Source organism: Triturus cristatus, chromosome 4_2 (genome assembly GCF_964204655.1).
Source record: "Triturus cristatus chromosome 4_2, aTriCri1.1, whole genome shotgun sequence".
NCBI lineage: Eukaryota > Metazoa > Chordata > Amphibia > Caudata > Salamandridae > Triturus > Triturus cristatus.
In genome coordinates this window covers 416814529-416828946 of record NC_140586.1, presented here as the reverse complement: position 1 = coordinate 416828946, position 14418 = coordinate 416814529, and the positions used below count along the sequence as shown (strand labels likewise).

The 14418-nt window shown below is 43.0% G+C and overlaps 1 protein-coding gene across 1 annotated transcript in view; it reads right to left on the bottom strand.

Moving 5' to 3' along the window:
• Window positions 1–14418, bottom strand: part of LOC146834492 (ferric reductase 1-like) — a 329590-nt gene that overhangs the window by 222052 nt on the left and 93120 nt on the right. The window contains exon 2 of the mRNA XM_085600112.1: window positions 10094–10283. Coding sequence (XP_085456238.1) covers window positions 10094–10283 — 190 coding nt within the window. The remainder of the gene's footprint in view (window positions 1–10093; window positions 10284–14418) is intronic.

Genomic DNA, 14418 nt, shown 5'->3' with positions numbered 1-14418 from the left:
GGTGGGGGTACGTGCCGTACAGACACGGGTGGGGGTACGTGCTGTACATACACGGGTGGGGGTACGTGCCGTACATACACGGGTGGGGGTACGTGCCGTACATACACGGGTGGGGGTACGTGCCGTACATACACAGGTGGGGGTACGTGCCGTACATACACGGGTGGGGGTACGTGCCGTACCTACTGGGGTGGGGGTACGGCACGTACATATGGGGGCTGGGGGGCACGGCGCGTACATCCGCGGGGCTGGGGGGGACGGCGCGTACATCCGCGGGGCTGGGGGGGGGACGGCGCGTACATCTGCGGGGCTGGGGGGGACGGCATGGTCATCCACGGGGCTGGGGGGGACGGCGTGTACATCCGCGGGGCTGGGGGGGGTGTTCGGCGCGTACCGGGCATCTGTTTGGACCTCGCCATGGTCTTTTTACCATGCGGTTGTACAATCGGACGGACGGTACGAATCGTACTTGCGCGCTCGGACTTCAGTTTTCAGATTCAGACGTAAAAATGTCCGGGGACGTGTCGGACACCTTTTCTGACCCGAGGACGTGTCGGGGAATTTAACCAATGCGATTCGTATGGACTTTTTCACGTACGAATCGTACTTGCCAGTTTGTATGGGACTTGTATGATTCGTACGGTAAAAAATCCAGATACGATTCTTATGGGGAATATTTTTCCAGGATTGGAATCGGCCCCTATATTGTTGATTCTAGGTAATTACAAGTCTGTAAAACATGAAGTGTATCGAAAGTGCATACGCTGATCACACAATGTGTAAAAATTAAGTGCAACATTTATATCACAAAAATTGGGTCAACTTCTAAGAATCATGGGCCAGATGTACTCATGTTTTTAACAGTCTCAAGTCTGCTGATATACTAAACCAGAGTTTTTCCGAATTTTTTAATTTGATTAGAAATGGATACCGATTTGCAACTTGGAAGAGGTGTGGTATGGGCGTCCCTTCCGAACTCTGAGTCAGTATTCCATGCATCACTGGTTTGCGACTGTAATTACAGTTGCAAACCATTGATAAGTTAATTGTTGTGGCGACTTCACAGTCAATATGCAGTGGTCCTGGGAACCACTGCTAATCTCACCAAAGTTTTTCAAAATGGAATATTATTTTTTTATTGCAGACATGTTTTCTTTTAAAAACTTGGGTGGTTTTAACAAAAATATTTTTCCATTTTAAATGACATTCACACTAAAGGTGGTATTCTGTTCGTTGTAGGCCACCATCCCAGTGAAGGTAGCCAATCAGAGGGAGTCACAATTTGTGACCTGCTCAATGAATATTTGTTAGGCAGGTTGTTCTGTGACCCACTCTGAATTGTTATTTTCCACTTTGTGAATAATACACTCGCACATCTGGCCCAACATTCTTTATGCAGAAAAAAGAGTGATCTATCTAGTGATTGGGAGTATTATTTGGGGCTGAAATTGAGATATCCAGTGCAGCCGATGGCGTTTAGAACCAACTAGAATTTGAGGGTCAAAGATTTGAGTACTCTTCCTGACTGATCCTTCATGGTAAGAATTGTGAGGAGAAGTTGTTTAGTTGGTTTGTTGACGGTTTCAGTTTAGCCTGCAATGCATCATGCATGGAAATTTCACCATCAGAGATGTAAACCTCCTCTCCTGGAATGTCAATGGTCTTCTTAACAAGTTCAGGAGGGCCAAACAAAAAAAATGGGGTGGTTACCCTCATGCTCCTGGAGACAATCCTGACAGGGAAATTGTGACATGGAAATTGTGGTTTCCTGGGTTACTACAGCTCTGGCAGTATGTTACATGCAGGATTTTCACAGAGATCGAGTGGAGTAGAAAAACCTTTGAGGAAACAATTGCCCCATGACATTCAGACAATGAATGTATGATGTTACAACACAAACATTTACAGCGCATGCCTTTACAATGCAGTTTTTACATCGCATCATCCATTACAATGCATTATTTTACATCGCATGCCATTACAACGGATTTTTAGACACTACATTTACAACGCATTCCATTACATCTCATTATTCCATTACAACGCATACCATTACAATGCATACCATTACATTGCATTTAAGGTAAGTGTTGGATAGTGTAGGGGTAAAAATTACTATTCTAACTCCAGTGAGTGCAACAGCAGGGTAAGTGTTGGATAGTGCAGTGGTATTATGCGTTGTAATGACGTGCGATGTAATGCCTGTGTTGTAGTGACATGCATTGTAATGACATGCATTGTAGTGATATGCGATGTAATGGCTGCGTTGTAATGACATGCGTTGTAAAGGGTGTTGTGTTGTAATGACTGCGTTGTAAATGTAGTGCGATGTAATGACTGCGTTGTAAAGGATGTTTCCCTCAGAGAATATGTGTGTAAGTGTGTAAGTTGAGTAGATTCCTAATGGTGACCGGTAAGGTATATGAGTCAATACTAATTTCCTCCAGTATTATCCACCATAGCTGTCGGTAGACTTTTTATGTCCTTAAGGCGCTACCGTGCTGGATGCCCCACAAGGACAGGACCTAATTTGGTGGATCTTCAATGGGGTAGTGTACAAATATATGGATAGCTACTCCCAGAGGGGTACAAATGTACAGAGACAGAGCAATTTGGCCTCCTTCACTGAGGTGTACAGCCTCTGCACGTGTGGAAGAGGCAACATGGCGGGAGAAGGGGTGTATTTAAAATTTCTGGCTCTGATGGGTCACTTCAACAACATGACTATATCCTGACAGACTCCCAAAAGATCAAGAATGCATATATTGATGCAAGCAGATTTTCTGCTAATGTCCCAGTGAATATGAGATTTGATAGTGGGACCCCAAGGTGGCCTGGTCTGCGTGATTAATTGCCTGGTGGCTGAGCGAAGGCTCCTTCAGCAAATCTGTTTAAATAGAAATTAAGATGTATTTTTAAACTATTGCTGGAAAAGTAGATTTATCCAGGACATTAAAACCAGTTATTCAGGTTAGGCAATGGGTTTCATTGCTAAATATAAAAAGGGTAAGAAGGAGATGCTGCAGAAAGTAGAAAAATCCTTGCATTGGAGGAGAAGTACAGGAGGACAGCAACAGATGACATCAGGTTTGAATCTGACACTGCTTAGCAGCATCCATGCCAGCTGTGTCTGATGGAGGCACAGTGGGCTTGCCTTGCCTCAAACAGAAGATCTTATCAACAGGGAGATAAAGCAGGGAAGCTGCCCCACTGGTTACGTAAAAGAGAGTAGCAATCTACAACAGTATCACATAGCCGGACAGAAGACGTGGAAGAGATCTAACGACCAAGTCCTGATAGTAGAGGAATTTGCCATGGTAGATGAGTAAATTCCCAGCATCTGGAGAGATCTATAACTAATATTCCAATTTTCCCACTTTTGGATGCTTCTAGAAAATCCCTTAATGGCAACAGTAGACAAAATCATGGTTGCCACTTGGAAAGTTTAGACTGGAATGGTGTCAGTTCACAAAGGCTTTTAGATAGAGATTTCTTTTCTTTCCTAGTTGACCCCTTTTTTAAACATCCAAAGACCCAGGCATTATACCCAGAGATCTGAGGGAAGTGGTTGTCACTGTAATCCTGAGGGGGGCTGGATACCTAAGAGATGTGAATCCTATCGGCCCTTTTCGCATCTGAACATTGAGGTCAAGATGCTCTCCAAAATTCTATATCCCTGCCTGCCAGTGTTTGACGAGCTTGTTTGTCAGGCTTAAAGTGTCTTTCTGCCTTAACGATTGACTAGACAGCGTTTAAATAATAAAGTAATGTTGACTAGGAGATTAAAGGCCCTGTTGGCAATCCTTCAGGAAGATTTAGAAAAGGTATTTGACAGGCTGGACTACAACTAAATGTTTGCCTTGTTGTATCTACTGCAAATGGTGACTAAGATTGTTGGCCTATACATGACTATTGTACTCATATCTGACAACTAGGATTCTGGTTAATGGGGTCATCTATCCACAAATGGTGCCTGCTAGAGGCACACAACAGGGTTGCCCACTGTTGCCGCTCTTGCTAGAGGAGGCAGTGGAGCCCCTAGCAGCCTTCATCAGTGAGGATGGGAAGAAGGAGGACTTTGACTGGGCCCTAGAGGTAATAAAAAGTCTTATTCTGTGAGGATGAATTGCTTATATATCTGAAACTCAAGGATAGATGTGAACTTAGCGCCATACATATTCTTGATAAGTTTGAAACTCACTCAGGCCTCAATTCGACAAATCTACTCTTTATTTTGGGGTGCGCTACCAAATAGAACTGACTAGACCACACAAGGACATCTGAGAGTAGTAACTGCAGAAATTAAGTACTTGGGTATGGGGATACCCGAGGACCCTGACAGCTACTGGGCCTCCAGAGTCTCTCCCTTGTTGGACCAGACAATAAGAGAAATGCAGCACTATACGACCCTTCTCACAACTCTACTGGGCTGAAGTTATCTATGATATTATATGTTCAGCAAAATGTTCCGCATAAAATCCTCAAAACATTTTTCAGGCACTTAATGGCTTTGCTCCATATTTTCTTTGGAATAATGGGGAGCCAATGGTCAGCATAGCCAAGTTTTGTAAGTCCACATTGGATGGAGCAGGGGGGATGAGTGACTTCCTCTCTTACCTTTGAGTGGTGCCATTGTCAATAATCAATTACTGGATTCACAAACCCAGGGGGACCTCACTTATAATAGTGGGAGGATGGCCTTGGAAACATGTTGGCTAACTACACTTTTTATATGGAGGGGCACCTGCCGACAAGGGTCCCACCAGGTATTAAAACTCTTATGGGTATTTGGAAAGATGTGAAAAGGGACACCAGATTGTAGGCAATTCTGAAGCAATAGACTTCTCTGTGGGTAGTAACTGTTTTATGATAAAAATGGAATAAAAAGTGTTCTTATGAAAAAACAAAAGATTTGAGGGTCATTATTGGACTAAGGGATCAAGACTGAACACAACATTCTGTAAAATAAAGTGGATGAAAGGAGAATTAGTTCCATGATGCCAATTAGCAGACGTACAGAATGAATGGGCACATCAATATGCCCATCCATGCTATGGTAACGTGAATCTGTGTAAGGCTTGAACAAAGGAATGGTGAAAAGTAATTAGGAAGGCAATGCCGCTGAACAAAAAAAGAGTTACTAGGGTGCTATAGGATGCACCACATGTGAACTTTAATATTTATTGACTACTACTTGATATTTGGCAAATAGTGCTGGGATATTTCACAATAACAGAGATTATTAGAAAACATATTTACAAAAATAAATTACTAAAAATGAGTCACAAGGCACTTACTTAAAAAGGAGAAGAAAAGCAGAAAGGCCATGAGTTAACTGGTTTGAGCACTTTTGTTCCTTCCACCAATTGTGTTGGTTGAGGCATGTCAATGTCTATGTCATAAGAGCTGATGTGAAAGGTAGTGTGGCAACCCCAGCCTTGCAGTAAACATGGTAGCTTCTTATTGGAAGGCTGCTGTCGCCATGCTATCTTTCACTCATTAGTATTCATAGAAGGGATTGTTGTGAAATAGGCTACCAGAAAGTTAAATAAGTATTGGCAAAGCTGATAAGTCTCACCTTTGAATGGCATTAGTCAATCTTTTCGATTGCCAATGTTTGTTGCTGATGCTCTTCAGCAGTGGCAAAATGAAAAAAATGTTTTTTGCCAAAATGATAATGACATATGGGCATGTAAACCTGATGACACATTAAGGAGAAGGGAGGTTGTTGCCGATCAAGTATGTGCAATTTTTCAGACATCTGCTGTACTAACTGCCCGGACAGTCATTTTGGCCATCATGTGATGAGGTGTGCGCACTCATGCATCATGATTAGGCAGCCATTTAGCCAAATTATTTTTGATGGTCGACACCTGTCTTGAAGAGCTGAATTAAAAAAAAAAAAAAAAGATAAGATGTATGTAATCACCATCACAGAAATGAGTGGCCTGATACTAAATAGATTTTTTTTAAATATCGGGAAAGGGAGCGTATGGGGCAACAACAATAGGAGAGCAGGGGAAGCAAGTACTCGCCGCTAATGAGTTGTGGCAGTGAGAAGAAAAGTGAGGGGGCAATGGGAGGGTTATAATAAAATGAGCAGGACAAGGAGGAGTGGGGAAAGCACCTGATTAGCAACAAGGAGAGTGCAGTGGGTGGGAATGTGAAGGGGACATATCACACAGGGGTGAGGGAGAGAGAGCAAGAAAACATATACACTCCCATGGAGTGCTCAAACCAAAACAAAATAGTAGTTCCCTGGATGCAAGAGTAGTTAGGATACAAGTCCTATAAAACACATAGTAAATAGGTTATGCTCCAGTAAAGGGACAAACACAAAAGAGGAAGAATAGCAATCAAATAAAAAGAAACAAATGAGGCTGACAAGAATGCCAACCAATGGTAAGGAATGGCTGACTCATAGCTGACTCAATAGGTATTTTGACAACAGACAGCTAATGCTGTTTGTAGGTGAGCCATGCTAATGACACATTACTAGAACCTTTAAATTTACTGTGTAAGGGATACTTCCCTAAGTCTTCCGACCCTACATAGTTAGTGAAATGAATTCATATGGATATATGGATTGAGAATGACCTACAGTCTTGACCATTCAAAGTAAAATATTAATTGTTCTAACACTGCTCTGCATAATCGTGTGTAATGGTCCTGCGTATCATCACCCTCAGTAATCTCAGTGGGCAATTATAATCTTGCCTCCTGCTTTTTCTCTCATTGCGGTCACCAGTGCAACTGTGCTGCATTTCCCTATTACCATAAAATCTAGTGGTACATAGCACTGGTTAATTTACTTCTATCTTGACACATATATAGGCCTCCATTTTGTTCAGGTCCTTAGTGGTCAGCTGGTGATAGAAGACGGCGACAGATGCAGCCATTGCTGCAATACCACAGGTTACATAAGGTGGCATGGAAAAGATGAACATTCACTCTTGCAGTTTAGTATGATCCTCACAGCTGGATCCTGTTTGCATGAGGATAGGCAACTTGCAATGCCCTCTTCCATAGTGCTCACCATTAGGGCAATCTAATGCCACATTGCACAACTGCTAGTGAAACATTTTCCAGATAGTGTGCTGATGTGAAAGGTGCTACTCATCTGAAGTGGATACAAAAAAATGGCTACATTGACTAGGCGCATACCGCAGGGATTGTTAACTTGTGATTTTTTTTAAATCCATGGCGACCCTCCTAATTGTCAAGCTGCATAACAGGTTTGTTCTGATGGTTGTGGAGGTCTATGGGGTCTTCACGTAGAGACAGGCCTTTTGCCAAAATGATACCAGCTTTTTTGTCTTTGATGGTGTGCGTTAGTGTGGCTAATTGTTGTGAATATGATCATAACATCCTCATGATTAATGTCACCTCCACCACGGAGGAGAGAGGTTTGCATCTGTAATCATCCTCCCAAGAGACAGGACCTCTCTGTTCTTTGGGGCTCTTGTAGTGGACATATGTGTCCTATTATTGATCAATATGGGCTAGTACATATTAATAAACTTGATAGCAAGCAGCCAAAGGTTTAAATTGGAATGTTTCCAAGTAATGGCCAAACAAGTTGTCCTATTTCCTAGGGCTGAAGGGGTTCATCACAAGCATATATCATATAATAACATACAGGTAGTATAACTTTACTTTCGAAGTTCTGGGGCTTGTCCTTTTTGCAGGCTTTGCTGGTTCTGTCTTCTACATTTAGCAAAATATTAAAAAAACGTCTAATAAACTATAGGCAATACAACTACAAAACAACTGGATGCATCTAGCTACCCTCTAGGAATAGATAAATACTAATATTGAATATTAGACCTGACATCCTTGTTGGATATTTCCCCAGACTTTTTGCCTTCATTCCTCTACTTTTTCTGAACGTGTTTTTGTTGGCATTAGTAATCTGTGCACTTTAACAAATAACCAGTGGCCAAGTGCTTGTGCTCCCTCCCTTAGACGTGGTAACACTGATATACACCTCAGTGGTACATTTAGTTTACTTATAAGTCCCTAGTAAATGGTACTACGTGTAACTAGGGCCTGTAAATGATATGCTACTAGTGGGCCGCCACACTCATTGTGCCACCCACTAAAGTGGCACTGTAAAACATGCCAAAGTCCTGCCAGTGCAGACTGAAGTTCAGTTTTAAAATGCCATTTTGACCTGCTAAAATCAGCCTTTTCCCAGGCCTAAACATTCCTTTTTAATATTAATTTATAATTCACCCTGCTTTATATGCAGAAAGGCTCACAGAGCAGGAGCAATTCAGATTATTCACTTATCTCAACATTTACCATTCCACAACATTGATGAAGAGGACGTGGTGCAGAGAACTTTGGAAAGTGAATTTTATCAGGTTTCTTCACAGAAGTGACTGGAAGGTAATCATGGGAAACAACCTTCAGAATGCAGTCATTACATCGCACTACCTTTACATAGCAGTCATTACACACAACATCTTTTACATCGCATGTCATTACAACGCAGCCATTACATTGTATGTCACTACAACGCATGTCATTACAATGCATGTCACTACAACCCAGGCATTACATCACAAGTCATGACAACGCATACCATTACAATGCATAGTACACTATCCAACACTTACCCTACTGGTGCACTCACTGGAGTTAGAATAGTAATTTGTACCCCTCCACTATCCAACACTTACCCTACTGTTGCACTCACTGGAGTTAGAATAGTAAGTATTACCCCTATACTATCCAACACTTACCTTAAATGCAATGTAATGGTATGCGATGTAAAGGTTTAATGCAATGTAATGGAATGCATTGTAAAGGTAGTTTCTGAAAATGCCATGTAATGGCATGCTATGTAAAATAATGCGTTGTAAAGGATGTTGCGATGTAAGAACTGCATTGTAAAGGCATGCATTGTAAATGTATGCGTTGTAACATCATACATTCGGTGAGCATATAGGCTTGGTAGAGTGGAAAATTCATATCCTACCTGTTAGGAGTGCAATATAATCGCTTGTAGAATGCACCTACATATTATCAATCGCTGTGAGAAAATTTAGATGTCAGAGGAAATGTGAATTAAGCAACATTCTTACGAAATGAATATGTTCCAATGTAAAGCTTAATAAATAATGCATAGTGCTGAAAAATGTAACCAATCTAATTTGTTCATAGGCCCGATAAGTGAATGTGATTCAGTAATGTATCAACGGTGTTTGGACGCTTCCTACGCTAATGATGTAGATGCAATATACGTATTAATGTAGTTTGGGGAAATATTCCTATTGAACGCAATTGTTTTCTGTAATTATTAACATACAGGCATGTTGAATTCATTATTTTAGCCTAAGTCGTAGGCCTGAATCTGCAGTATATTTGAAATGTCCTCGTTTCTGAAACTAATGTTTAATTTCTCATGTGAGTTTCGTAGAATGCTTTCTGTTCCACATTTGCATTTCAGTTGGACAACGTTTGCTAGTGAAGAATAGGGGTACTGTTCTATTAGATAAGTTGCAGAATGAGTAAGTTACAGTTAGCTTGGCCTGGAGAAGATACAGTTAGACAAGGTGTTTTCACACAGGAGAAGGAGAGAAGACCAAGAACGAACTGCTGCAGAGGGGCGTACATGGAGAAGCGCGTGAAGGGAGTTTACGTCATGGAAATGTTTGTGGCTGAGCCCATTGTAGGGTACATGGGAGAAAGGCATCATGGGACATCTCTTGAATACAACTTTGAGTATATGATGAACTGTAGAGAGGTCAGACAGACACCCCATTCCTGCTTGCCTTCCTGACGGGGAGTACCCGAGTGCTAAGTCTGCTCCCTTACTTGCTTTTGGCTTCATGCCCCAGACCCATCTTATGGTGGAATAACTTCTTAGGAAGGCTCTACTTTTTTCTCTTGCAAATCCTTTTCTTATATGCTAATTTAGGGATGCCCTCAATGTTTTAAAGACAGTGTAAAATACATTAATTTCTGCTGTTTTATATAACACCACAAGCCACCAGAAGAGTTTCTGGTTGGTGGGCAAACGTCTCAGGAAACAAAGGGAAAAATAACAACTGTATATGGAAATTGCCAGGTTCCACCTTTGTCTTACCTATAATTTTGTCGCCGGGTGTGTATACGGTTTGGTTTACGGTTACATTGAAAGGGGCAGGTGATGTCTGAGCTGCCACTCCGTGCGCTGGCGTCATTGAACTGCAAGCACTCAGCACCGTTCCATTCGGATAAGCACACACATGGAGAGGCAGCATTAGCACCAATATCCAGCACAGAGGCGAATCCATCTGGGGGTAGAAACATGACGTCAGCAAGTGGCCTTTTTTGCACAGCTTCGATGCAGTTTCGTGGAATAATACACTATTTTATTAACATGTAAAACTGCTTTAAAAGGTGAAAATTCATAATACCTGATTTTGTACATATTTTTGTTTGCAAGCTTTCAAACTGCATTTACCTCTTCACTTGACAGTTATGGTATAGCTACTTACGTACATAAATGAGTGACCTTGAAAGGCAGTAGCCCAAAAAACATACCGTAACCTCATAAAGATATATTCTTTACAAGAGCACCTTTTTTTTTTACCTGTACCTTATGTTTCTATAATTGTAATTCAGTGATTTCTTGAAAACCCAGGACATCATTAGTTTCAATAATTTTTATTGTTTTATAATTTAATTCAGTTAAGCAAAACATGCCACCCACAGGTAGACGCAACCACCAAAAACGAATCCCACAACTACCTTGAAGTTTCTAACCCCATCTCTGACTACTCGGTATTGAATGAGAGGTTATATCACATTTTAGTCTTCCAAAACCACAGGAATTCCAAGCTGGAATATTACAGTGGAGTTGACCAAACCTCCGCTCCATCAGGCCCTTGAACATTTGAAGACAAGCCATATAATTAAATAATTTAATGTTTCTGTAAACAAAATCAATTCTTCATAGCATTTGTTAATATTATGTCCTCAGCCAAATTCTAAAAGGAAACACTTGCACTGGAGCATAAGGCATTTACATGAGTTGTTAAAGACTGTCGGGATGTTCTTAGAGATACATTGATTCAGTGGTTTAATACTTAACAGGAATTGCCAAACTGTCTCTTTCTGTGGCTCTCACACAGTTTGATATGAAAGAGGATGTCTTTCTCCAATTTCTACAAGACTTGGGCCCTCATAATATCTGCCACGATAAGTGTGAGACATACCTGAATTATGGCTTTTGCGATAAATATTGCCAGGTCAAACCTACTGATATGTGTTGGGCAAAAATGTCTGGTATTAGCCAGTGGTGAAATGAAACTTGAGGGGTCCCATCTGCAAAGTACATGGAGGTGGCCCCTCACACTTCGGACCCAGTCAGGAGTTCTCAGACCAGGGGCCCGCCATCCGTGAACAGTGCCACCCCTGGAGCTCGGGGGACCCCACACCGCTGGGGTTGAGGGGCTATTGTAATGCCACTGGTGAGCACAGCTTGCACATGTTGGTGCAATAATTGGCTAAATCTACATGTTGTTGCCCCAAAATCATTTTTAGGTGGTATTTTTTGCACCCCATAAATTCAGACTCAGTGCAGTTAGATTTTATTTACTGCAATAAACTGAACTCCGATTACCTGACCACTGGGAATGAGGGCCTAAAGATCCTAGAAAACATCTTCTGAATGCTGAATGTCCGTACTTGCAAGGTGGTTTGCCAATGCTGTGAATGCAAATTTTAGACGATGCATCATGCTGCATTACCCTGCTCCTTTTCAGTGGAGTAGCTAAACCTTTGGCCGCCCATGGAGGCCCCTGCATTTACCGCCCACGACGGCCGCATGGTTTTTGATAGTATATTTACAGCCACAATGTGTTTCACTCTTTGGTAAAGTTATAATCTGGCTTTTGGATTTGTTGAAATCATCACATACTAGAGGGCACCGTACAGTGCTAGCCAGACCCCCTACAAATGAAATGTCCACTCTTTAGACCAAGTTCTCGTTTCTCTTGATATGTTCAACTTAGACACATTTGAACTGATTGCACATCATCCCTTCACCAAGTTCTTTCTATGATGGTTACACGTATCAACACACAGCTACTGTCTCAAGTGATCTTGTTCACAAAGAAAATGTTTAGCCCTGTCTTTTGCGCATACACGTTCGCTAAAACATAAGTAAACTGTTGTGCAAATTGTACATGTTGAGGATTCCTACAAGTAATCACAGAAAGAGGCACTGTTCCTAGGTGAATCAGGTCAAGGAGCGACCAAGATCCACAAGTAGAAGTGAAAAGATAGAGAGAATTAGGTCAGGGTTTAGGTACTCTGGGTGACAGGGGAGACACACTATTGTCTCTTGTTGCCCTCACACACCCCGAAGGATGTCATGCTTCATCATCGGGCGTTTTGCTCCTCGTCGGGCCGGCGGTGCAATGCCCTACGGGTCCCCCGAAGGGTCTCTTTGGCGGAGATCTTTTAGAGAACTGCCGATGGGTGCATGCGGGTATGTGGAAGGGAAGTACCAGAGTGGTCAGTGTAAAGTGGTGTGTGCAAGGTGAGTTTAAAAATACCTAAGGATACCAAACAAATTGTCATTTAATAAAGAGATATCCTTGGTATAATAAAAAAACCCGTAGGTTGATAGTTATCTGTCGAGACGTTATGTGTCTGGATAACTTAAAAGGTGGTCGACATGTTTCACGCCTTGGGTGGTCAAAGTGATCCTTGGCGTTTCATCAGGACCAGTGGTGGTGGTGAAATGTGAGCGGTGCACAAACTAAATAGAGCGGGTAGGGTAGTATTAGCCCTCTCGCTGTTCAGAAAAGGGGGGGAGAAGGTTTAGATCGCCTTCATAGGTAGTGTGTGCAAAAACCAGTTTGTTATGCCCCCTTTAGAACTGACCTAAAATAAAGAGAAGAAAATGGAGAGAAAGCATGTTTTAAAAGGTGCAAGCTATATCAATGGCAAATGCGGAGCATCATTGTCTCTGCACTACGCACCAGTTACCAAAGAAACAAAAAGTCCGGACATTACAGAGGCTGAGACAAGCTGACTCACGGTGTAACAGGTTCGCGTGCATTTTACACCGCGTCGGCTGTCAATGGGTGTGCGGAGGGAGGTCGGGCCCCCAAACACAAGCCGGGAAGGCTCGGTGACAGAGACCAACCAAGCGCGCTCCAAACCACCCCTGCGCAGACTCAAACACGGGGCAAATGTCACGCTCGTGAGTGCGTAACGCTAAAAGATACAGCAGGGTCAAAGCACACCGAACAGCCAACCGAGTCGTTGGAAATGCGTGCTTACCTAAAAAAGGAGTTAGAGTTTCTCCATGAGTCTAAGGCGTAGGATGCCCACACCTTCTAGGGCTGTAGGCGGGGAGAACCGAATTCCAGTTCAGCAGGACCAGCGGGGGGGAGAGAGAGAGCAAGGAGTGGAAACAGCATAAGACATTACATAGGCAAAGCTACACTCGCAATGTCGAGACTTACTTCGTGCGGGGAGGCGGGTGGTAGACCTGCAGAACACTCACGGGTTACTCAGGTGACGGCACTAGAAACCTGCCCAGTCCAGACGCCAGCTCGTAGGTGGGTTGAGAGATGCAGACTCGCTGTATTTAAATGAGGAGGGCTTGTGAGAGTGGGGAGGTGCCTGTTTCCGGTGAGGCGCGAGGAGTAGCGTCTACAGAGGTCACGACGCCCATGCGTGATGTGTAACACTAGCCCATGCTGTCTCGCGCATGCGTAGAGATTAGTAAACAGGGTTCGCGCATGTGTGGAAGTGTGGTGTTCGACACGATTCATGTGGAGGCTAGATGGTGACTCAAATAAAACGTGGATAAGGTGCTCATCTATTTCAGGTACATGCACTTACGTGGTGATCGAGAGGGTGTCAATAACACGTAGTAGAGCCCTCGACATTGGTGGTTGACAGAAGTGTGTCTAAAGCCTGGAACGGTTGGGGAGTTAGGCTGATAATGATGGTATAGGGAGAAAGGGTCACAGGACCACCTCTCAAATGTTGTAAAACAAGAGGTGGGTCTCCAATGGTATATGTGTGCAAAGTCAAATAATTCCTCCCTCTGATGCAGACGTGTAGCCACCAAATCGGGATATGTGCACAAGGAGGGAAGGGGAGAGACGGATCCTAAACAGGGTGGGTATCCTGAGGGCCAGCCCTAAAGTTCTGACCATGGGATGTCATCATTCAGGCCCAGTGTCAGTGTGTAAGCGATGGACCCAGCGTTGTTCTTGTCTGAGGAGGGACTTGCTACTCCAATTGGGGTTTGTTTCCAGAATTGTCCATTGGATGGCTTCGCATGGGTGGCCCTTCTCCAAGATGTGGTTCGTCAATTTCGTGGCTGAGCGTGCTCGTCTGATCGTACTTTTATGCTCACGGATCCTTTTCTTGATGGCTCTGGTCGTCATCCCTACATAGTAG